Raw genomic sequence first — 23,526 nt, 5'->3', positions numbered from 1 at the left:
AACAGCAGACACGTGTCTACTTGAGGCCGGACGGTGGGAGGAGGCAGAGGAGCAGCAAAGATAACCATTGGATACTCGGCTCAATACCTGGGTGATGAAATAATCTGTACAACAACCCCCATGGCACGAGTTTACTTATGTAACATACCATCACGTGGACACCTGAGCCTAAAATAAAAGTTTTTTAAAAAGCTAGGTGCGGTGGCTCAGGCCTGTAAGCCCAGCACATTGGGAGGCTGAGGCGAGAGGATCACTTGAGGTCAGGAGTTCTAGATCAGCCTAGCCAACATGGTGAAACCCTATCTCTACAAAAAATACTAAAAAAAAAAAATGTTGGGTGTGGTGGCACGTGCCTGTAATCCTGGCTATTTGGGAGGCTGAGGCAGGAGAATAGCTTGACCCCAGGAGGTGGAGGGTGTAGTGAGCCAAGATTGTGCCACTGTACTCCAGCCTGGGCAACAGAGCAAGACGCTGTCCCAAAAAAAAAAAAAAAAGAGGCTTATATGAAAAAATGACACAGAAGAAGCGTCCGAGATCCAGGTCACAGCCTCACTGTGTTATTGAAAGTCTTCATTTCTACAGATCAGTGTCACGCAATGTTTTTCTCTCTCCTTCGTGCAACTGGGAAGCTTTAGGTTTGGGGTTTGGTGGGTGCAAAGATGAAATTCAGGCTGTGTATGATTTGTGCACTGGCAAAACACCAACGTGTCTTATCAACATTTCCAAGGAGAATTTGCTCCTGGGGCAAGTCAGCAGGGTCCAGAGAGCAAAAGGATCATAAAGCCAGGCAGGCCCTGGGGAGAAACAGCCGATCTCACCAGCACAGAGCAGGACTCAGGTGTCACTTGGGAGGTAGAACGCACCTGTTCTCCCACCTCAACAAGGATGGAGAACAAAGAGACGGGAACCCCTCCACTCATTCCATCCGGGGAGGGGGTAAGTGCCAAGACTAGGAAACTGTCCCTGTCTTTGTCCCTCTCCCACCAGCCGTGCAGCTCTGTGGAGGGAGGAGAAGGCCCTGGAATGCTTCTAGCAAGGAATGGGTAGCGTGCCCCCGTTTCCTGCAGGATAACCAGGCCTGGGAGAGCCATGTGGAGAAGGAGCTATCCTCAAACCTCCTGTCTCAGACATGGGCCGGGTGGGTTTAGTGGATGCTAGGAGAGCGGGTGGTGCTGGAGACACCTCTCTCCCTTCCATCCCTGCTCCCCTCCGCTTCCCCACCCTTAAAGAGCAAGGAGAGGTGGCTTCCGAAGAATGCCCAAATCCTGCCCTTCTCTGTCTGGTTGTTCCTGGTTGTGCAAAGCTATGGGGTGTGGGCAGCCAGGCAGCTAAGGGTGAGGGCTGGGGTGAGGACATGTGGCCAGGAGTGGCGGGTGGAGGGGGCAGTGGAGAGGGGGTGTGCACCAGGGCCTTGGCTCTAGGACATTGTGACAGAACCCGCCCTACCTGCTCCTCAGACTTTGGCCCTCAGGCCAGTTCCTCTCCAAGCTGCCCTGGCTGTTGTGGCAACCATGGAAAGCCACGGCCCTGAGCACAGGGGATTGCCTGGCTTTTCCTAAGGGCCTGCTCTAGAGCCAGAGGCAAGCGGTGGGTCCCTCTGTCTGGGATGCTCTGCCCCCACGACGCCCACACGGCTGTTCCCTCTAATCCATTCTGGTCCCAGCTCAAAGGGCATCTGCTCAGAGATGCCTTCCCTGCCCTGCCCAGCCTACTGAACATAGGCCCTCATTGCCCACAGGCTGCTACCCATCCATCACCCTGCTTTAGTGTCCTCACAGCATTCCAGCTATTTGGAATTACCATCCTTGTCTTTTTTGGGGTGGGGTGGGGAGTGGGCTTCCCTCACTAGAAAGTGAGCTTCTCAAAGGCAGTGCTTTGCTGGGCCTTTATCCTAAGGCGCCCCCTACTGCACATTTGGTCTCCAGGGCCTAGCTCAGTGCCAGGCGCATAGCAGGTGCTCGGATACGTGCTCAAGGAGGGAGTGAATGCATGCAGAGATCACATGCCTCTCAGCCCTGAGAGCCCCCAAGCCTGCGCCACCTCCTCCTCCTTCCTGGGGCACAGGCTGGGCTCCCCCATCCCTCACTTCCAACCCAGGCTAGGGGGAGGGGAAGGCCCAGCCACCCGGCTTCCGGAGGCCCAAGCCCACAGCATCCCGACCTTGGACTCATCTCCCACAGCGGCTCCAGCTCACGCTGCTGCTTACGACACTGAGCAGCGCCTTTGGCTCGGCCTTCCAGTACGGCTACAACATCGCTGTGGTCAACACGCCACACAAGGTGGGCACACGGAGGGCCAGGCAGCAGCTGACCCGGGTCATGGGTGGAAGGCAGCGACCATCTTCATCCATGGAGGCCGCCATCTTGCCTCATGGGGGGCGCCATCTTGCCTCGTGGACACGCCATCTTGCCCTAGTGCCCTGGATGCCCACCCCTGGAGACCAGGGTGTGGCAGGAGGTATTTCTCCCGGGAGTGTCGTCCTTTTCAGGCACATTGGGATGCTGGGGGATCTGGATTCCCAGCCCAGTCTTTCTGGGCCTCAGGTCCTACTGTGCTCACACGGGGGAGGCTCCTTGTTGAGTGGAAAGAGAATGGGGTCAAAGATTGAACTCTGTGGCATTTAGGGATTGGAGCGAAGGGGAACAAAGGAAAAAGGGAAAGGGCCCTTGTCACGTGTGGGAGAACTTGAGGGCAGAGTGTTCCCGAAGCCTAGTAAAGGGTGAAAGTCAAGGAGGGTGGAACCGCCTGTGCTGATGAGTTCAGATGAGCACTGAGAACTGACCACGGGCTGGACCTTGGTATATGTATATGCTTATGCTTTATATATACATATATTAGCATGTCTGCATACACTGTATTACATATTTGTGTACTTACAATTATTACCATGGATGGAACCTCTGTGTCAAGCAATGTGCCATCACTTAATCACATTTAATGCTCACATATTCTTTTATTATTATTATTATTATTATTATTAAAAATAAAGACAGGGTTTCACCGTGTTGGTCAGGCTGGTTTTGAACTCCTGACCTCTGGTAATCCGCCCGCCTTGGCCTCCAAAGTGCTTGGATTACAGGCGTGAGCCACCACGCCTGGCCTCACATGTTTTTTATGAGGTACATTTTGTTTCTATAATTGATTAGGAAATTAAGGTTTCTGGAGGTTCTATAACTTGCCTGAAGTCACATAATTAGTAAGAATATTTCCTGGGCCAGGCGTGTGGTTGCTCACACCTGTAATCCCAGCACTGTGGAAGGCCAAGGTGGGCAGATCACCTGAGGTCAGGAGTTCGAGACTAGCCTGACCAATATGGTGAAACCCCGTCTCTACTAAAAATACAAAAATTAGCTGGGCATGGTGGCAGGTGTTTGTAATTCCAGCTACATGGGAGGCTGAGACAGGAGAATCGTTTGAACCTGGGAGGCAGACGTTGCAGTGAGCCAAGATGGCACCAGTGCACTCTGGCCTTGGGGACAGCGGGAGACTCCGTCTCAGAAAAAAAAAAAAAAAGAGTATTTCCTGTGGTGCCTCTGGCAGAGTAAGTCTCTCAAAAGTAAATTTAAATTTTTTGTTTCTTTTCTTTTCTTTTTTAATAGAGACAGGGTCTTGCTATGTTGACCAGGTTAGTCTTGAACTCTTGGCTTCAAGCAGTTCTCCTACCTCAGTCTCCCAAAGTGCTAGGATTATAGGTGTCATCTACCATGCCTAGCCAAAAGTAAATTTTTTAACAGTGAACTTGTAACAATTTTTTTGTTCAGTTTCTCATCTCAACTCATCATACAGTAGATTTTTGATTCACAGGGAATCATAGGGAATCAGCGAGTTCAATTGTGTCTTAAAGGTGTTAGCAGAAAACCTCCCTATACGATAACAAGTGGCCACTGAGAACACTTTCTCATTTCTCATGAATTGCCCAATATCTTAGCTGTGGTTGGGGCAATGTTTTCCAGGTCTTCAAGTCATTTTACAATGAAACCTACTTTGAGCGGCACGCAACCTTCATGGACGAGAAGCTCACGCTGCTTCTGTGGTCTTGCACTGTCTCCATGTTTCCTCTGGGCGGCTTGTTGGGGTCCTTGATCGTGGGCCTGCTGGTGGATAGCTGTGGCAGGTAAACACTCAGAATTCACCCCAGTCAGCCACACTGCCTCTGGGTGTTTGTGGACCTGGTGGGGAGATGTGTGACCCTGAGAATCAGGAGATCCTGTGAGTCTCCGCTTTGCCACAGATGTCATGACTCCAGCCAGTCCCTAAAATTCTCTGGAATTTCTTTCCTGGGCCGTTGCATGGGAAAAGCACTCCCTTCCGTCACCTACCACAGAGGTGCTGCAGCCTTCGAGATCAAGGTTCTTGACAGTACTTAGCTCAGTGCCTTGTAAGCACTTCCAGTGGGTGTTCGATAAATGCTTGTTTATTGGCTTCCATTCTGGGGTCAGGTGACCATGGCTCCAAGTTCTAAGAGCTGCAGCCTCTCCCCACGTGGCCTCATCAGAATTTGTTACTGAGGGTGGGGTCAGGCGGAGTCACTCTGCTGGCCACCGTCTCGTATCTCGTTTGGAGATGAAGACGGGGCAGGTCTCTGAACTTTGCTTGGCTTACATGGCTTCGGTGATCATTCATCGTAAGCTCAGGTGCTCCAAAGCCGTGACTCCGCAGATAAGGGAGAAGGCACAGGCCGAGTTTCCCAGGCGGGCAAAGCCTGCACCGGGCTCAGGGTGAAGCCTGGCGGCGTTCCCTTCCGTCAGCCCCACTCGTTCGGATTCACGATTACACTGGGCAGGAGGTGCCAGGCTAGGCAGTTTGCAGGAGTGACTGGAAGACCCTCTAATGAAAAGCAACTCAAAAAACCAGAGCAATTCCATTTCAGGCATAGAGGAAAATAGCGCTGATTGAAAATTAATTATCTATTAATTAGTGCAAGACTCATAGGACCTCCTCTTGCAAATACTTGATCAACAATTAATTTGCCACACATTATGCACTGGAATGAAGAAACTATTCACTCTAACGTTCTTTATGCCGTAATCCAGGCTTTTCTTTTGGTCATCCAGACTGTGCTGTTCCCAGCTAGACCTAGAGTGATTGGACTGTTCTGGAAGCCCAGGCTTGGCCTCCACTTTCTTGTCTGAACCCATTTTCCAGATGAGGACCCTGAGCCCAGGAATGTTGTGGTGCCAGCTTGCCCAGTGGGGTCCTGACAGCCCCAGCCTCCCCTCCTAGTCATCAGGAAGGGCTGGGAGTCCAGAGAAGGGTGGGAATGTGTCCAGCTGCTTGATCTCTTTGGGCCTCTTGTCTGGCTGACCCTCCCCTATCAGGGTCTGGGCTCTGGTGGCTGCTTCTGAAGGGTGCGGCAGCCCCAGGGAGAGAAAAGTGGCCTGAGAACACCAACCTGTATATCTGTGGACTCCCTGGTCAGTCGTCAGTGTTGCCGGGCTGGGATATTTTCTTTTCCTTTTTTTTTTTTTTTTTTTTTTTTGAGACAGAGTCTCGCTCTGTCTCCCAGACTGGAGTGCAGTGGTGTGATCTCACTGAAACCTCTGCCTCCCACATTCAAGCAATTATCTTGCCTCAGCTTCCCGAGTAGCTGGGATTACAGGTACCTGCCACTGTGCCCGGCTAATTTTCGTATTTTTAGTAGAGACGGGGTTTCACCATGTTGGTCAGGCTGGTCTCGAACTCCTGACCTTGTGATCCACCCACCTTGGCCTTCCAAAGTTCTGGGATTACAGGTGTGAGCCACCTCGCCCAGCTGCTGGGATATTTTCATAGAGACCTCACCACCTGCTCCCTGCTCTTGACACCAGAGCCCCACCTTCCTGGGTGACTCACTCAGGGCATTCGCTCAAGGTTCTGGGGATCCCCAAAGATGTGTGCGAAGCATGAGACAATCACAAAGGTAGTCCTGGGGCTGCTGACAGCTTCATCACCCCAGACCTGTAGGGGTGTGAAGAGGGAGCACCGCCATCTGGAGGTGGAGAGAGAAGAAATAGAAAAATGAATGCCAGGGGCTGGGCATGGTGGCTCACACCTGAAATCCCAGCACTTTGGGAGGCTGAGGTGGGTGGATCACTTGAGGCCAAGAGTTCGAGACCAGCCAGGCCAACATGGTGAAACTCCATCTCTACTAAAAATACAAAAATTAGCCAGTCATGGTGGCACATGCCTGTAATCCCAGCTACTTGGGAGGCTGAGGCAGGAGAATCACTTGAACCTGGGAGGCACAGTGTATTAGTCCATTTTCACACTGCTGATGAAGACAAACCCAAGACTGAGCAAGTTACAAAAGAAAGAGGTTTAGTGGACTCACAGTTCCACATGGCTGGGGAGGCCTCACAACCATGGCAGAAGGCAAAGGAGGAGCCAAGTCACATCTTACATGGATGGCAGCAGGCAAGAGAGAGTTTGTGCAAAAAAACAAAAACAAACAAACAAAAACTCTTCCTTATAACACCATCAGATCTGGTCAGACTTACTCACTATCACGAGAACAGCACTGGAAAGACCTGCCCCCATGATTCAATTACCTCCCACCAGGTCCCTCCCACAACACATGGGAATTTAAGATGAGATTTGGGTGGGGACACAGCCAAACCATATCACAGAGGTTGCAGTGAGCCGAGATCGAACCACTGCACTCCAGCCTGGGCAACAGAGCAAGACTCCATCTCAAAAACAAAAACAAAAACAAAAACAAAAAATGAATATCGGAGTGCACCAGCCAGCAACCCCACAGCTCAAGCTCTCTACCCTCTTTCTGATCCACTGCGATTCTTCTGTGTAAAACCCAAGCCAAAAGCAAGCAAGGGGGGCGCCGGAGCCATTGCTGCAAATTGGCATAGGACCTAGAGCACAGAGTCAAGCAGATGAGTGGATCCCGAAGGCAGCGGGACGCGCCCGGCATAGTGCTATTTCCCAAGCACTCCCTCTCCTTCACTGGCTTATGGTTTTTAAGCCTTGGAAGAGATCTTAGACGCCATGTAGTCCCATTCTGCACCCCACTAATTGCGGGAATTCCCTGTTCAACATTCCTGACAGTCACTGTGTCTAGTGTAGATACCACCAGCGACAGCTTGAATACTGTAGAGTATTCAAGTGAAGTGGAGCTTCAGTGACGGGAAGCTCTACTTCCCGGGACAGCCCATTCCTTGTCCTTCCCTCCTGTTTTCAGGCAGCTCCAGTCATTAGATGCTCGCCTCCCCAACTCCCATTCCTGCTGACCCCAAATCTTCCTTCCTGGGATGTCAGCCTATTTGCCCCTTCTTCCTATCTGTCATGCTGCTACAGCCACAGGCTTAAAACAACAGACATTTATCTTCTCACAGTTCTGCAGGATAGAAATTCAAGTTCAAGGTGCTGGCAGATCTCTTTCCTGGTGAGGGCCTTCTTCCTGACTTGCAGACAGCCTTCTTCTGGCTGTGTCCTTTCTTTTTTTAGAGAGAGAGTCTCAGTCTGTGGCCCAGGCTGGAGTTCAGTGGCACGATCTCTACTCACTGCAACCTCTGCCTCCCAGATTCAAGTGATTCTCCTGCCTCAGCCTCCTGAGTAGCTGCGATTACAGGCATGTGCCACCACACCTGGCTGATTTTTGGGGTTTTTTTTTTTTTTTTTTGGTAGATACAGAGCTTCACCATGTTGGCCAGGCTGATCTCAAACTCCAGACCTCAAGTGATCCGCCTGCCTCAGCCTACCAAAGTTCTGGGATTACAGGCTTCAGCCACCACACGCGGCCTGGCTGTGTCTTCACAGAGCAGAAAAAGAGTGGTTTCTTCTGTGTCTCTTCCTATCCCGTCAGAAGGGCCCCACGTGACCTATTCCCTCCCAGAGGCCCTCCTCCTGATACCATCGCACTGGGGTTAAGGCCTTCAACATAGGAACTGTGGGACATGATTCGGTCCACAGCCCCTGCTTCAGCCCTTTCTCGGGCACATTCCCCGCACCGCTGTGATGACCCCCTTGCAGCATAGGAGCCGGTGTCAGGAGAGTTTCCTCAGCCTCCACGCCCTGCTGCCCTCTGGGCTCGCTGTCTTTGCAGAAAGGGGACCCTGCTGATCAACAACATCTTTGCCATCGTCCCCGCCATTCTGATGGGAGTCAGCAAAGTGGCCAAGGCGTTCGAGCTGATCATCTTTTCCCGAGTGGTGCTGGGAGTCTGTGCAGGTACAAGACCCAGGCTCTGTCTGGCTCAGCCTTGGGGGAAGGGTCCATTTGGCCAAGGCTGGAAGCAGGAGCGGACCAGGTGTCTGGCTGGTTCTGTCTGCCTCTTTTCCTTTCAAGACATCCTCCCATCTGCATTCCCAGGGCCCTGCAAGCCTCATGCTTGTTTTTGTTAACTGATTAATTAATTTTTTAGTGACAGGGCCTCACTATGTTGTCGGGCTGATCTCCAACTCCTGGGTTCAAGCGATCCTCCCACCTCCGCCTCCCAAAGTGCTGGGATTACAGGCGTGAGCCACTTACCTGGACAAGCCTCATGCTTTCTAGCCCCTTCCTGTATATAAGAAAATCTTCGATCAGAGAAGGATCGTGAGAAACACACTCACATTGAAGTACATATAACCAATACGGTTTCCCAAAATATCTTCCAAAGAAGAGGGACAATTTCAACTCAGTAGTTTCTTTTTCTTTTTTCTTTTTTTTTAGACAGTCTCACTCTGTCGCCCAGGCTGGAATGCAGTGGCATGATTGTGGCTCACCGCAACCTCTACCTCCTGGGTTCAAGCAATTCTCCTGCCTCAGCCTCCTCAGTAGCTGGGATTACAGGCGCTCGCCACCACCTAATTTTTGTATTTTTAGTAGAGACGTGGTTTCACCATGTTGGCCAGGCTGGTCTCGAACTCCTGACCTTGTGATCTACCCTCCTCGGCCTCCCAAAGTGCTGGATTACAGGCGTGAGCCACCGTGCCCAGCAGCAATTTCTTAGTTACAGCAGTTTCTTCTATAAATAAAAGTTAGACAAGTCAACTGTGCTTTAGAAGAATCAGAAAATGGACCAAAGCAAAAGATTGATGGTTAGCTTCCAGGGACACACGAAGGCCTAGCCTTCTCCCCAGAACAAGCAGGCCAGCCCCGCAGCTAGAAAGGAAAAGTTCTCATCACATCCTGGTGATGCTCCCTTGGGGGCTGAGGATTCTGGAGGGATTTTGTTATAAGTCCAAACTCAACAGTCAACGTTGTCCTTGCGCGTCTCCGCAGAGGGGCTGGCAGCACGGGGAAGGCCTGGGATTAGGAAATGGAATTGAATTGCATCTCAGCTTTCTGCGGTTTGCCTGCCCTGATTTCTGCCGTGCCCAAACCAGGCATCTCCTACAGCGCCCTTCCCATGTACCTGGGGGAACTGGCTCCCAAGAACCTGAGAGGCACGCTGGGAACAATGACCGAGGTGTTCGTCATCGTTGGGGTCTTCCTAGCACAGATCTTCAGCCTGCGGGCCATCTTAGGCAACCCGGCAGGTAAATGGCAGCCGCAGGGGTCGTGTTAGGTCAGGTCACTCACTCGGCCTCCATGCCGGGTGTTACTGACGGATCAAGTCAGATGAGACCTGAGAGGTGACCCAGGGCCGGGCGTTGTGCTGTGTGGCGGGCGACGGGATGGGTGACCTTGGTCAGGGCTGCTTTGGTGAGTGATGGGGACAAATTGTGCTTGGGAATGAGTTTTTGCTACTAAGGGAAGGAGAGAAGTTGGGGAAGCGAGGTCAAGAGAAGAGGTTTCTTTCAAGCCGTGAAAAATGTCGGCATCATTTGGCTGCCACAGGAACGGCGCAGTACAGAGGGAAGGGCAAGCAGGTTCACAGCCACTGACCCTGTCACTGGGTGGCTGTTTTCTGGTGGCCTCTGCCTTCCCAGTGAATTAGGGGGCAAGGCTGCTGCCTGAGAGTGAGTGGGGGTCGTGGAGGAAGTTTAGGGCTCACACCTGGGCTCAAGCGTGGCCCTCTAAAGGTCCACTGAAACATCACTGACGTGAAGCTGATTGATTAATAGAAAAAGCATGCAAACACGTTTAATCAGATACGCGGAGCCTTCAGAGTGACCATCCAGTGACAGAGGGGAAATCGTCCACTTTTGTGCTTAGGCTCCACAGAGTATGACCACCAAGTAGAAATGGGAGTGGACAAAAGGGTCCGATCCGACGTGAATGGACCGCGTGGGGAGACCCCGCAGGGTCTGTGGAGGGTCTTCGCCGCCTCTCTGTCCAGCCTGCCCTCTCTCAGGGTGTGGGAAGGAATGGGAACCTTGTGACCCACAGCCAAACATTGGTCAGAGAATTTCCTTCCGGCCAATTTTGTTGTTGTTGTTTTGAGATGGAGCCTTGCTCTGTCACCCAGGCTGGATTTCAGTGGTGCGATCTCAGCTCACTACAACCTCTTCCTCCCGGGTTCAAGCGACTCTCCTGCCTCAGCCTCCTGAATAGCTGGGATTACAGGCACACACCACCATGCCCGGCTAATTTTGTATTTTTAGTAGAGATGGGATTTCTCCATGTTGGCCAGGCTGGTCTTGAACTCCTGACATCAGGTGATCCACCACATGGCCAGTTTTTACACATATTTTCAGGTTTGATGGAACTGGTTTTGGGGAAAGGGGATCCGGCGCCTCTTTCATCCCTCGCCACCTCTTGCCTGAGGCTCAGAGGTGTTAAAGAATTTGTTAGTGGGGCGCAGTGGCTCATGCCCAGCATTTTGAGAGGCCGAGGCAGGAGGATCATTGGAGCCCAGGAGTTCATGACCAGCCAGGGCAACATGTCAAGACCAGTCTCTACTAAAATTTTTTTCAAAAGAAAAAATCTGCCAGGTAGTGTGGTAGTGTAGTTCCAGCCACTCAGGAGTCTGCGGTGGGAGGATCACCTGAGCCTGGGAGACTGAGGCTGCCGTGGGCTATGACTGCACCATTGCACTCCAGCATGGCCGATCGAGCTAGACCCTGTCTCAAAACAAAAAAAAGGACTTGTCCACTTCCCACAGTACCAGCAGGGGTGGGTGGCGGTGGACAGACCCTTTTCTCTTAGTGGAATCTCAGCTTCCCTCCTTAGCCCAAGCCGTCCAGAAGGAGCTCACTCAGACCCAGCGCAGGGTCCAGGCCCTGCCCCACCCCGGCCCTAATGAGGCAGAGATTGTGTCCTTTCCAGCCTTAAAAGTAGGACTAAAACAGAGCTCATTTTCCCCTGGGTTCAAGCGTTTAAATCATTGCCCATTCTTTAGAGAAACGGTGTTCTTCCTGCCAAATAATGACACGTAGATTTTTGTAACTATAGTGATTTCCTTCGTTTTGAATGTGGAAGCCATTTGTAGGAGGGCCCTGGTGAGAACCAAGTCCTCACGGTCCTTGGTTCACAAAGGAGCGTGACCTTCCAAGGGCAGTGGTGGGCGGGCCAGGATTCCCCAGGCCTCGGGGTCCTGAGTGCTCGGCTCCTTGCAGGGTGGCCGGTGCTTCTGGCCCTCACGGGGGTGCCCGCGCTGCTGCAGCTGCTGTCCCTGCCCTTCTTCCCCGAGAGCCCCCGCTACTCCCTGATTCAGAGAGGAGATGAAGCCACAGCGCGACAAGGTATGAAGCTGTAGGCCACTCTCCCAGGCCCTGCCCACCCCGTGGGCCGGACAGAGTCACGGTTAGGGTCAGAGTCAGGGTCGCCATGGGTCGGGGGTGAGTGTTGGGAGCTGGATGGGGCCAGGGGTGGAGATTGGGGCATTGTCGAGGTCAGGTCGGGGAGTGGTGAGCTCAGGGCCAACACGGGGGCCTGGGGTCCGGCCTGCAGGGAGTCTGCCCTCTGAGGGGGTGGTGGTTCTGCTCTCTGCAGCTCTGAGGAGGCTGAGAGGCCACGCAGACATAGAGGCCGAGCTGGAGGACATGCGCGTGGAGGCCCGGGCCGAGCGTGCCGAGGGTCACCTGTCGGTGCTGCACCTCTGCGCCATGCGGCCTCTGCGCTGCCAGCTCCTCTCCATCATCGTGCTCATGGCTGGCCAGCAGCTGTCGGGGATCAATGCGGTATGTGGGATGGTGGCCAGGCGGGCAGACAGGTGAAGCAGACCCAGGCTTCATCGACAGCAACACACAGTTCCACCCACAGGGGCCTGACCTGGCTCCAGGGCCAGAATCCGCCCAAGCAGGGCCGGATGTCAGGAAGAAACCTCAGTCCTTACTGCCTCCCCGCTCTGCCCCTCCCCACCTGCCCCCTTCATTTTTCTGTTTCCCAGTCCCCAGAAGGAAATGCCTCCTGCCGCCAATAGTCCTTTCCCCTCTGTACAAGACAACAGCTAGACAGATGAGCTGAGGTCTCCTGGATCCCAGCTCAAGTCACCAGGCTGGGGTTGGTGGGTCCAGCCTGGCTCAGGAGCTCACCTCGGGCCCATCTGGCTGTGATGTTTGTGGCATCACTTTCTGCGCCCGTGGCTCTTTAGCTCTACCTCTATCTAACCACGGTGTCAGAGGAAGGCTGGAGATCTGGCAGGAGCTAAAACACTGGCGATTGGGCGGGTGACCCGGTTGCTCCAGTGACGTGTCAGGAAGAGGTGGCCTTGGCCTCAGGGATTCATGGATGTCTAGTCAGTGATCATGGGAGGGTGGACAGCCCAGGTGGGAGCCACCAAACGTGGAACAGCACACATGGCTTTCTGAAGGGCTGTTTGTGCCCATGGCCTTGGCACTGGGCCAGAAGGCAGACTGAACTTGGGGTTGGCATGGCCCAAGGGAGAGGTAAGAAGTCATTCTCTGGGTTCTGAGCTTTTAGAGGAACCAGGTCATGGAGGGAAAAGCGATCTTGGATAGTGTGGTCCGGCTCTCATTTTATAGATGCAGAACCTGAGGCTCAGAGAGGGAAGAGCCTTGACCCTCGGTTCCTGGGCAGAGCCGGGCTTCCTCCTGGTGTCCCAACTATGGGTCATGCCTCTTTTTCCCAACACCTGCTGCCTCTTTCCTGTCCCAGGGTCCCCAACCCAGGCTTACAGAACTGTGTGTGGCTTGGGTTGAGAAAGCTTAAGCCAGTGTCCTGGGTCTTTGGGCCTCTTCCCCACAGCCCTGTGTTTTTGTTTAGATCAACTACTATGCAGACACCATCTACGCATCCGCGGGCGTGGAGGCCACCGACTCCCAGTACGTGACAGTGGGTGCTGGCGTGGTCAACATAGTGATGACCGTCATCTCGGTGAGTGAGCAGGAGGCGTCTTTCCTGCTGGAGGGTTTCTGGCCAAGTGCCCCCAGGCAGCAGGAGCCCCGCAGAGTCAACTGAGTGCTGGTGGCCCTGGTCCTGGGGTCATTTAAGGGACATGGACTTTAGGATGTACACATATTAACTATTTGCATGGCCTTGACCAGCCTACTCAAAATTCCTTCAATCTAGCTGTGCATGGTGGCTCACACCTGTAATCTTAGCACATTGGGAGGCTCAGGTGGGTGGATCACTTGAGGTCCAGAGTTCGATACCAGCCTGACCAACATAGTGAAACCCTGTCTCTACTGAAAATACAAAAATTACACAGGCGTGGTGGTATGCACCCGCAATCCCAGCTACTTGGGAAACTGAGGCAAAAGAATTGCTTGAACCCAGGAGGTGGAGGTTGTAGTGAATGGAGATCGAGCCCCTGCACTCCAGCCTGGGCGACAGAGCAAGACTCCATCTCAAAAAAAAAAAAAAAAAAAAAAAGTAGAAAAAGTAAGAAGAAGTAGAAGGATTGCTGGTCACAAACAGTGTGACCCGGGCTTGCACCAGTGAGGATGAACCTTTACTGTGGTTCCCACAGCCAGGAACGGGTGAGCAGGGTGAGCATGTTTAGGAGTAGCTGGTGTGAGTAACTTCCTCCAGCCCCGGGGCACAGGGGCTGTCCCAGCTGTCTGCTCCCTGGCCCCAGGCAGGTGCTGCTGGCCTTGAATGTGAAAGTCCCCAGAGGAGGAGCTGGGGTGTGGGCCTGCATTGTGGGTTTGCAGATGACAGAGACACTCCCAGACAGCGGTTTGTTTGCTATCAGTGGGAACCGGCTGACTGTGGGAGGCAGTCCCTCCAGGGCCGTCAAGCTCCCGAGATGTCAAAGCATCAAACACAGAAACTAGAACATGCGGTGATTCCAGTGGGTGGCAGGGGTGCAGGGAGCCAAGACCCAAAAGGTCTGGAAATTACCAGAACGAGGAAGGGTAGTGGTGAAGAGTGTGAATGTGCGACCCAGGCCAGATAAGCAGCCTCTATCCCACACGCGGGTGGCAGGGGTAAGAAAGGGCCACCTAAAAGGCGGGGCGCAGTGGCTCACGCTTGTAACCCCAGTGCTTAGCGAGGCCGAGGTAGGAGGATCACTTGAGGTCAGGAGTTCAAGACCAGCCTGACCAACATGGTGAAACCCTGTCTCTACTAAATATATAAAAATTAACTGGGCGTGGTGGCAGGCGCCTGTAATACCACCTACTTGGGAGACTGAGGCAGAAGAATTGCTTGAAGCCAGGAGGTGGAGGTTGCAGTGAGCTGAGATTGTGCCATTGTACTGCAGCTGGGCAGCAAGAGCAAAACTCCATAGAAAGAGAGAGAGAGAGAGAGAGAGAGAGAGAGAGGAAAGAAAGAGAGAGAGAGGAAAGAAAGAGAGGCAAGAAAGAAAAGAGAGAGGAAAGAAAGAAAGAAAGAAAAAGAAAAGGAAGGGAGAAAGGGAGACACAGAAAGGGGCATCTAAGAGGGGCTACCGGCCAGGCGAGGTGGCTCACACCTGTAATCTCAGCACTTTGGGAGGCCGAGGCAGGCGGATTACCTGAGGTTGGGAGTTCGAAACCCGCCTGGTTAACATGGAGAAATCCCGTCTCTACTAAAAATACAAATTTAGCCAGGAGCGGTGGTGAGCGCTTGTCATCCCAGCCAATCGGGAGGCTGAGGCAGGAGAATGGCTTAAACCCTGGAGGCAGAGGTTGCAGGGAGGAGCCGAGATGGCACCAGTGCACACTCCAGCCTGGGCAACAGGGGGGCATTTAAAAAAAAAAAAAGAAGAGGGGCCCGCAAGAGAAAGTGGAGGCTCTGCCCAAGACTCCTGGGTGCCAGGCCAACGCGGCTCCTCACTGCCCCCCTTCCCCTCCAGGCTGTCCTGGTGGAGCGGCTGGGACGGCGGCTCCTCCTGCTGGCGGGCTATGGCATCTGTGGCTCTGCCTGCCTGGTGCTGACGGTGGTGATCCTGTTCCAGGTCTGACCTCATTCCCTGCCCCCTGGGTGGGGAGTCACGGTGGGGGTGGGAGGTCCCCTTCCTGACTGGCCCCCCCGCACCAAGTGTTTGGCTCTGAGTCCCACCGAGGTCATGCCCCCTGCCTGGAAAAGTACTTTGCAAAGCCCCCTCCTGAAGCGAATGTCACAGATGGCTTCACTCACCTACACCTGTACATGCAAATGAGTAACTAGATAGATGGTCCCGCTGTCATGGGAAAGAGAAACAAGGAGGACAGTTTGCAATAAAATATGTGCTTCAGTACGTACATGCAAGGGCGTGGCTGCAATAGAAAACGGCCACAGGCAGTGAACAGGTGTGCACTGAGGAGCGGTAAGACCAGATGTCACCCATTCAACAGGTAGAAGGAGGCTGAGCGTGGAGGCTCATGCCTGCAATCCTAGCACTTTGGGAGGCCAAGACAGGAGGATCAGTTGAGCCCAGGAGTTCGAGACCAGTCTGAGCAACATGGTGAGACCCCATCTCTACAAAAAAATACAAAACATTAGCTGGGTGTGGTGGTGTGCACCTGTAGTCCCAGCCACTCAGGAAGCTGAGGTGGGAGGATCACCCAAACGCAGGAGGTCAAGGCTGCAGTGAGCCATGATCGCACCATTGCACTCCAGCCTGGGACAGAGTGAGTCCCTGTCTCAAAAACAAAACAAAACAAAACTGGGAATCATATTTCAGTGAGATTAAAACACAGCAGGCCACCCAAACAAGAAGTGCATCATTTCAATTTGCAGTGTTCTCAACCTACGTGTATTATTTATGTTCTATGGAAGTAATGAAAATACATGGGGGTGGTATGATATGAATTTTTTTTTTTTTTTTTTGAGACAGAATTTCACTCTCGTAGCCCTGTCTGGAGTACAATGATGCGTTCTCAGCCTCCCCAGTAGCTGGGATTGCAGGCACGCATCACCACATCCAGCTAATTTTTGTATTTTTAATAGAGACAGGATTTCACCGTGTTTGCCAGGATGGTCTCGATCACTTGGCCTCGTGATCCAGCCGCCTCGGCTTCCCAAAGTGCCGGGATTGCAGCCATGAGCCACCGCACCCGGCCGATAGGAAATCTTGTCAAAGCAATCCACAGCCTGTGTCTCCGAGGCAGCCTCTCTGCTGCCGTTGCTTGTGCAGGAGGTGCAGCACTGTCCTGAACCCTTTCAAATGAAAATGCATCAGAAATGCAATTGTGCATGAGTCTGAGAAGGTGTGAGGAGCTCATTCCGTCATTTAGAGGCAAGATCTTTGCTCTTTTCCAAGCTACCCTTTCTGCAATGACTTTGTCCTTAACCATCAGGGCGTGCAGAGAGCTTCACGCAGGAAGGAGCTGGAGGGATTCAGGGAATCACCAAGAGGCAGGGGCCTGCGGGGAAAGCAAGGCCGGGCGAGAAACAATGCTAGTGACGCTCAAAAATCAATTTAATTAAAGTTTCCTTTGGAAAGAACTTTCTTTTCTAATTTTAAAACCAATGTAAGTTCTGGGCCAGATGCAGTGGCTCACATCTGTAATCTCAGCATTTTGGGAGGCCGAGGCAGGTGGATCACCTGAGGTTAGGAGTTTGAGACCAGCCTGACCAACATGCTGAAATCCCGTCTCTACTAAAACTACAAAAATTAGCCAGGCCTGGTGGCGTGTGCCTATAATCCCAGCTACTGGGGAGGCTGAGGCAGAAGAATCACTTGAATCTGGGAGACAGAGGTTGCAGTGAGCCGAGATCGTGCCACTGCACTCCAGTCTGGGCAACAGAGCAAGACTCTGTCTAAACAAACAACAAACAAAAAACAATATAAGGTTTTATTCTTAGTGGAAACTTTAGGCCGAGTGCGGTGGCTCAAGCCTGTAATCCCAAAACTTTAGGAGGCCGAGGAGCACGGACCACAAGGTCAGGAGTTCAAGACCAGCCTGGCCAACATAGTGAAACCCTGTCTCTACTAAAAATACAAAAATTAGCCGGGCATGGTGGCATGCACCTGTAATCCCAGCTACTAGGGAGGCTGAGGCAGGAGAATCGCTTGAACCTGGGAGGTGTAGGCTGCAGTGAGCCAAGATCACGCCACTGCGCTTCAGCCTGGGCGAAAGAGCGAGATTCTGTCTCAAAAAAAAAAAAAAAAAAATCACAGAGTCACTCAGAGGCAGAGGGGTATCACGAAGATTAGAGGAGTTAATGTTTGTGATTTGTAAAGTGCAGAGAATAGCACCTGGCAGGAAAACAGCTAAAAGGCAGGTGTTCCTCGTCCTCCGTGACTCTCATCAGGTGAGGCTGGAGGGAGCCTTCTGCAGGAGGCTAGAGGGCCTGGTTCTCACTGGCCTTCCTCTCTTGCCCCCAGAGCCCTTGAGGCCCATGTAGGTGCCCAGACATCTAGGCGGGCTCCTCCCTGGGGCAGGAAGGTGGGACCCGCAGGTGGACCCCTCTGCACATGGGGCTCCTGGCCTCAGGCTTGCAGAGGCCCTCAGCCAGGCCCTCTCAGCCCAGACAGCCCTCCCTCTCCCACAGAACAGGGTCCCTGAGCTGTCTTACCTCGGGATCATCTGTGTCTTTGCCTACATCGCGGGACATTCCATTGGGCCCAGTGAGTACCTGCACGTCCCCCGCCCAGGCCACCCTGGTCCATTCCTGGGCCTGACACACAGTCAGTGCTTGACACATATGTGCTGAGTGAAGACGTCCTTGGTGCCCGTGCTTGTTTAGATCCCACCCATCCTTAGAGGCTAAGCCTCTATGACACTCCAGGCCGTGTGCATTCATTCAACCAGTGTTTACTAAGTGCCAACCAGTCAGCCAGGCCAGTGCCCCATTCATCATCTGTGGCTCCCAGAGGGGGCCAGACTGAGGTCTGGTACCCAACAAGGAGATGAGCTTTCTCGAGCTTTCTGTTCCATCCATTCAGGTGAGCAGGGCCCCTTCTCCAGCCCGCTCCACCCAGCCTCCAGGGAGTCAGCTGTATTCGCCTTCCGCTAAGCACATCTGTGAATCCTGCCTGCTTGTGCCAGGCAGATCCCCCTGGGGTACCTCGTATGGTTTACATCTATACCCTCCCGACACTCACATTAGCCTCAAGCCCACAGCACACTCAAGGCTCAATTGCCTTCTGTCTCTGCTGACCATCCCTTATTGTCTCCAATGTCCTCTGGCCAGTGGCTTTGAGCCTTCACCTGGGCCCACCTCTCTGGCAGCCTCTGAGACTCCAGAATCCCTCCCCATGTGTCCTGAGAACTGAACCTCCTTTTCTCTGCCTGGGGAAAGACACCTCTGGCTGCGAAGACTCTAATAACATTCCCTGAAGAATGTTCATTTTGAAAGCACTGTCCATAAACCAAAATGAAGGTATTAATTCATTCAACACCCATTGGCAGAATATCTGCTTAGACTGTGCCTCGTCAGGCACGTGAATGAGACCACGTCACTGTATTTAAGGGTATTTAAAAAGTGGGATTTAGGCCAGGCACAGTGGCTCATGACTGTAATCCCAACACTTTGGGAGGCGGAGGTGGGTGGATCCCTTAAGGTCAGGAGTTCCAGACCAGCCTGGCCAACATGGTGAAACTCTGTTTTTACTAAAAATGCAAAGCTTAGCCAGGCGTGGTGGTGGGCACCTGTAGTCCCAGCTACTCAGGAGGCTGAAGCAGGAGAATCATTTGAACCTGGAAGGCGGAGGTTGCAGTGAGCTCAGATCCTCTACGGCAATCCAGGCTGGGCAACAGAGTGAGACTCCGTTTAAAAAAGAAGTGGGATTTAGAGCAGGAAGCCTTCCCCGTGTGCCTCAAACGTGGAGGTAGGAGGACCTCATGGGAAAAGCGCTGGTGTGTATAGGAGGCCTGGCCGGGTTCCAAGCCGTTCTGCTCTCGCTGCCTGTGTGTTACCTGCAGCAAGCCACAGAGCTTCTCCAAGAGCACGGGTGACCAGGTGTGCCGGGAAGTGTGAGGTCAAATATGGGCTGATCTGACGTTCAACTTAGGCCTAAGGACTGCTGGCTGCTGCTGTCGTGGTAGAGAGGAGGGAGGCAGAACAGAGGCATCCCTTGCCAGCGTCCGCTTTGGGGGCAGGGGACCCGGGCCCCTCCTCGCAGGGCTGCAGGAGTTTACACTTGGCATCCCAGCTTTATTCAGGGGCTTTGAATTCTTCTCCATGTCCATCCAAGGAGACTGGGCCTTTTCTTTCTTTCTTTCTTTTTTTTTTTTTTGGAGTCAGAGTCTCACTCTGTTGTCCAGGCTGGAGTGCAGTGGCGTGATCTCAGCTCATTGCAACCTCTGCCTCCTGGGTTCAAGCGAGTCTCCTGCCTCAGCCTCCGGAGTAGCTGGAACTACAGGCACACGCCACCATGCAGGGCTAATTTTTATATGTTTAGTAGAGACGGGGTTTTACTATGTTGGCCAGGCTGGTCTCGAACTCCTGACCTCAAGTGATCCTTGAGACGGGGCCTTTTCAATGAGGCCATTTCACCCCCCCCCCCACCGAGGGTGGGAAGCTTGGAGGAAGAGGGACAGGCTCTTTTTCTTTGCGTAAAGCTACAGATTTGTATATATACAGGACGTAAACAGACGCACAGTATTCAAATTTCATGGGAGTGGCGATTAGGGAACAAAAATGGCTTTAGACATTTTAGACAAGGCTTCTTAAGGAGGCGATAATGAAAGACGGTACCCCGAGAAAAGGTGTAACCCGCAGGCGCTGCCAGACCCAGACCCGCGGTGGGAGGGCCGCCCTTCCTGAGCGCGAGCCCTCAGTGCGCTCTGCCCGCCTCCAGTGCGCCAGCGCCAGGAAGCTCTTAAGCTCTGCTGCCTGAGCTGGAGTCCACGCACTCCCGCTGCTCCCACAAAGTCTCCCATCCGTTTACTTTCTGCAAACCTTCACGGAACATCATTGGGCCTTGAAGAAGCAGCAATGGAAATCCAACTCCAGGCTCTCTAACCAGACTTTGCAAAGCGGACCTTTGCAAAGTGTTGTGGTTTGAAAGGCAGGGCTCTTTTCTAGTCCCCAATCCCAGCTGGGGCTCTCGAGGGGCCTAGGTCTGAGGCTAGAGTGGGTGGCATCCCGCCAGCCCTGGGGGACCCCTAGGGTCCTTCTCCGCCCCACCCAAACTGCACTCTGGCCTCCAGGTCCGGTCCCCTCGGTGGTGCGGACCGAGATCTTTCTGCAGTCCTCGCGGCGGGCGGCGTTCATGGTGGACGGTGCGGTACACTGGTTCACCAACTTCATCGTGGGGTTCCTGTTCCCATCCATCCAGGTGAGCGAGGGCCCCTGCCCCAGCCGACTCCACCCGGCCTCCAGGGAGTCAGCTGTATTCCCCTTCCTCTGAGCACTTCTTCCAATCCAGCAAGGTGGGGACTCTCAGACACTTCCAAGGGTCACAGACACCCGTGGCCCCACTGCCTCCAAACCCTTGAAAGACACCGGTTTCCCAGTTACTGAAGGGTGATCCCCACTGGAATTGTAAAGGGCTGTAGCTCAGGGGCTCTGGGCTGCGGAGCTCAAAGGCAGCAGAAAGCAAGCAGAGCCCGAGCCAGGGAGCAGATCCCCACGGCTTCCTTCCCCTGTTCCAAAGACAACAGGGGCTCCTAAACTCTGCTTTCAGCACCTTCAGGGCACAGAGCTCATAAACCTATTGTCAAAAGGCTAAGAAGTGAGTTTTTTTGAGACGGAGTTTCTCTCTGATTGCCCAGGCTGGAGTGCAATGGCATGATCTTGGCTCACTGCAACTTCCACTTCCAGGGTTCAAGAGATTCTCCTGCCTCAGCCTCCCAAGTAGCTGGGATTACAGGCATGCGCCACCACCCCCGACTAATTTTGTGTTTTTAGTAGGCATAGGGTTTCTCCGTGTTGGTCAGGCTGGTCTTGAACTCCCGACCTCAGGTGATCTGCCCGCCTCAGCCTCCAAAAGTGCTGGGATTACAGGCGTGAGCCACCGCGCTCGGCTGGACCAGCACTGTGGTCTTCGTCTGCCCCCATCTGTCTTTCTCATCTCCTGGTCTAGGAGGCCATCGGTGCCTACAGTTTCATCATCTTTGCCGGAATCTGCCTCCTCACTGCGATTTACATCTACCTGGTTATTCCTGAGACCAAGGGCAAAACATTTGTGGAGATAAACCGCATTTTTGCCAAGATAAATGGGGTGGAGATTCCAGAGGAGAAGAAAGAAGAAACCGTTGAGGCTGGGCCTCCCGTTCCCTCTCCTGCCAAGGACACTTCCTTTTAGTGGCCCTGCAGGACGGACAGCGGCCTGTATTGAAGGCTTCCTTCTATGAGAATGGGCCTCCCGGCCCCAGGACCTGGGGAGGGTAACGGCACTGAGGCTTTTGTCGACCCCCCCCATATAATTTAATTATGAATATTATTAAATATCCACAACAATGCATATTTAGCTGAGAAATTTCAGGGCTAGGCGCCGAGAGGAATGACCTGGAAGAAGGGGCAGGCACATGAATTTTGATTGGTTGAGACTCAATTCTCCCAATTCTACATTGGCACCAACATTTAAATGACGTATAGATGCACTTTTTTAAAGTAAAACTTTTCAAGTTCCGCAATTGTGATGGAGACCCAAATTGCCGTCATTGCGTCGCTGAGGGAGTTCAGGGTTCTGAATGCCATTGTCTTCCTGGTGATGTGGCTGCGATTGCACCATGGATCCCAGCCTGCGTGCCCAGCTCCGTCCTGTCCATCACAGGTGCCACGGGCAGGAGAGTAAGACCATTCCAGTCCACTCTCTCTCTGCCTCTCCCTCCCATGGGGCGATTGATAGCTTCCTTGAAGACAAGGTGCAGGTCTGGGTGTGGTGGCTCACACCTGTAATCCCAGCTCTTTGGGAGGCCGAGGTGGGTGGATCACTGGAGCTCAGGAGTTCGAGACAGGCCTGGGCAACACAGTGAAACCCCATCTCCACTGCAAATACAAGAATTAGCCAGTGCAGTCACATGTGCTGATAGTCCCAGCTACTCGGGAGGCTGAGGCAGGAGAATCGCTTGAGCCCGAGAAGCGGAGGTTGCAGTGAGCCACGGTAATGCCACTGCATTCCAGCCTGGGGGACAGAGTCAGACCCTGTCTCAAACAAAAAACAAAAGCGCCTGCATTTTGGCCTGACCATGTCACTCCCTGCTGGAAACCTAGGCTGACTCTGTCACCCGAGACGGAAAGGCCCGAACCCCGCAGTCGAAACGTGGGTTTCCCGCCACCACCCCAAGTACTTCCAGCCCTCTGTGCCTTTCTCACTGGGGTGCTTTCATACACCGCTCCTCCAGATGATCACAGCCCTACCCAGCCTTCAAATCCCAGCTCGAATGAGCACTGAGCACCTCTCCTGCCCTGCCCACCGGGAGGTCTCTCACCTCTGCGCTCTGGCATCACTGTGCACCTTCTCCCATTGGCGCGCTTGTCACTTTGCATGTTAATGATTCCTCTACCTGTTGCCCTGTAGCCTCCAAACTTAGTGGCTTAAAACAGTGATAGCTATTGTGTCTCCTGGTTCCTGCGGGTCAGGAATTCAGGTAGGACTTGGTGGGAATGGTCCCTGCCCCTTGACATCTGGAGTTTCAGCTGGAAGACTCGGAGGCCCAGGAGCAGAGCTGCCTAGGGGCTCCTTCTGCTCCTGATCGCCAGTGCTGGAGGGCAGCAAAACAGACACTTGGCCTGGGCTCATCACACCTGGGGAGCTGGATTCCTGGGGGTGACAGGCAGGGGGAGACAGTTACACACATACACAACCCCCAAGAAAGTCACAGAGCAGGCCAGGTGTGGTAGCTCACACCTGTAATTCCAGCACTTTGGGAGGCCGAGGCAGATGGATCACTTGAGGTCAGGAGTTCAAGACCAGCCTGGCTAATATGGTGAAACCCTGTCTCTACTAAAAATACAAAAATTAGCCGGGTATAGTGGCACGTGACTGTAGTTCCAGCTACTTGGGAGGCTGAGGCAGAAGAATCACTTGAACCTTGGAGGTGGAGGTTGCAGTGAGCTGAGATCACACCACTCCACTCCAGCCTGGGTGACAGAGCGAGACTTCGACTCGAAAAAAAGAAAAAGGTAGTCACAGTGCATCACTCTGCCACATGCTGTCTGCTAGATGCTAGTCACTCCAGCCCGTGATAGTGGTCGGGGGATGGTTGTGATGAGAATTAGACCACCCCTCTTATTATTTATTTGTTTAATTTTGAGACGGAGTCTTTCCCTGTTGCCCAGGCTGGAGTGCAATGGTGCAATCTCGGCTCATTGCAACCTCCGCCTCCCAGATTCAAGTGATTCAGATGCCTCTGCCTCCCAAGTCGCTGGGGTCCAGGTGCGCACCACCACACCCAGCTAATTTTTGTATTTTTAGTAGAGATGGGGTTCACCATGTTGCCCAGGCCGGTTTTGAACTCCTGACCT

The 23,526-nt window shown here is 53.2% G+C and overlaps 1 protein-coding gene across 1 annotated transcript; it reads left to right on the top strand.

The window, feature by feature from the left end:
- Nucleotides 1–835: 835 nt before the first annotated feature.
- SLC2A7 (solute carrier family 2 member 7) lies at nucleotides 836–21,692 on the top strand. The gene is made up of 12 exons (XM_003927924.3): nucleotides 836–936; nucleotides 2,181–2,279; nucleotides 3,954–4,114; nucleotides 8,036–8,160; nucleotides 9,300–9,452; nucleotides 11,415–11,540; nucleotides 11,791–11,978; nucleotides 13,024–13,134; nucleotides 15,038–15,139; nucleotides 17,662–17,737; nucleotides 20,265–20,392; nucleotides 21,140–21,692. Exons 1-12 carry the CDS (start codon nucleotides 886–888, stop codon nucleotides 21,359–21,361), a joined length of 1,542 nt encoding a protein of 513 aa, XP_003927973.1. The 5' UTR covers nucleotides 836–885; the 3' UTR covers nucleotides 21,362–21,692.
- Nucleotides 21,693–23,526: the final 1,834 nt, after the last annotated feature.

This window comes from Saimiri boliviensis, chromosome 11 (genome assembly GCF_048565385.1).
Source record: "Saimiri boliviensis isolate mSaiBol1 chromosome 11, mSaiBol1.pri, whole genome shotgun sequence".
NCBI classification, from domain to species: domain Eukaryota; kingdom Metazoa; phylum Chordata; class Mammalia; order Primates; family Cebidae; genus Saimiri; species Saimiri boliviensis.
This window is presented reverse-complemented; position numbering and strand designations above follow the sequence as displayed.

Bases quoted from the DNA above. Each gene is read 5' to 3' on its own strand.
- SLC2A7 (XM_003927924.3), top strand. From the start codon at position 886: ATGGAGAACAAAGAGACGGGAACCCCTCCACTCATTCCATCCGGGGAG. The intron at 9,453-11,414 runs GTAAATGGCAGC...GGCTCCTTGCAG, and splicing joins CATCTTAGGCAACCCGGCAG to GGTGGCCGGTGCTTCTGGCC. The intron at 11,979-13,023 runs GTATGTGGGATG...GTTTTTGTTTAG, and splicing joins AGCTGTCGGGGATCAATGCG to ATCAACTACTATGCAGACAC.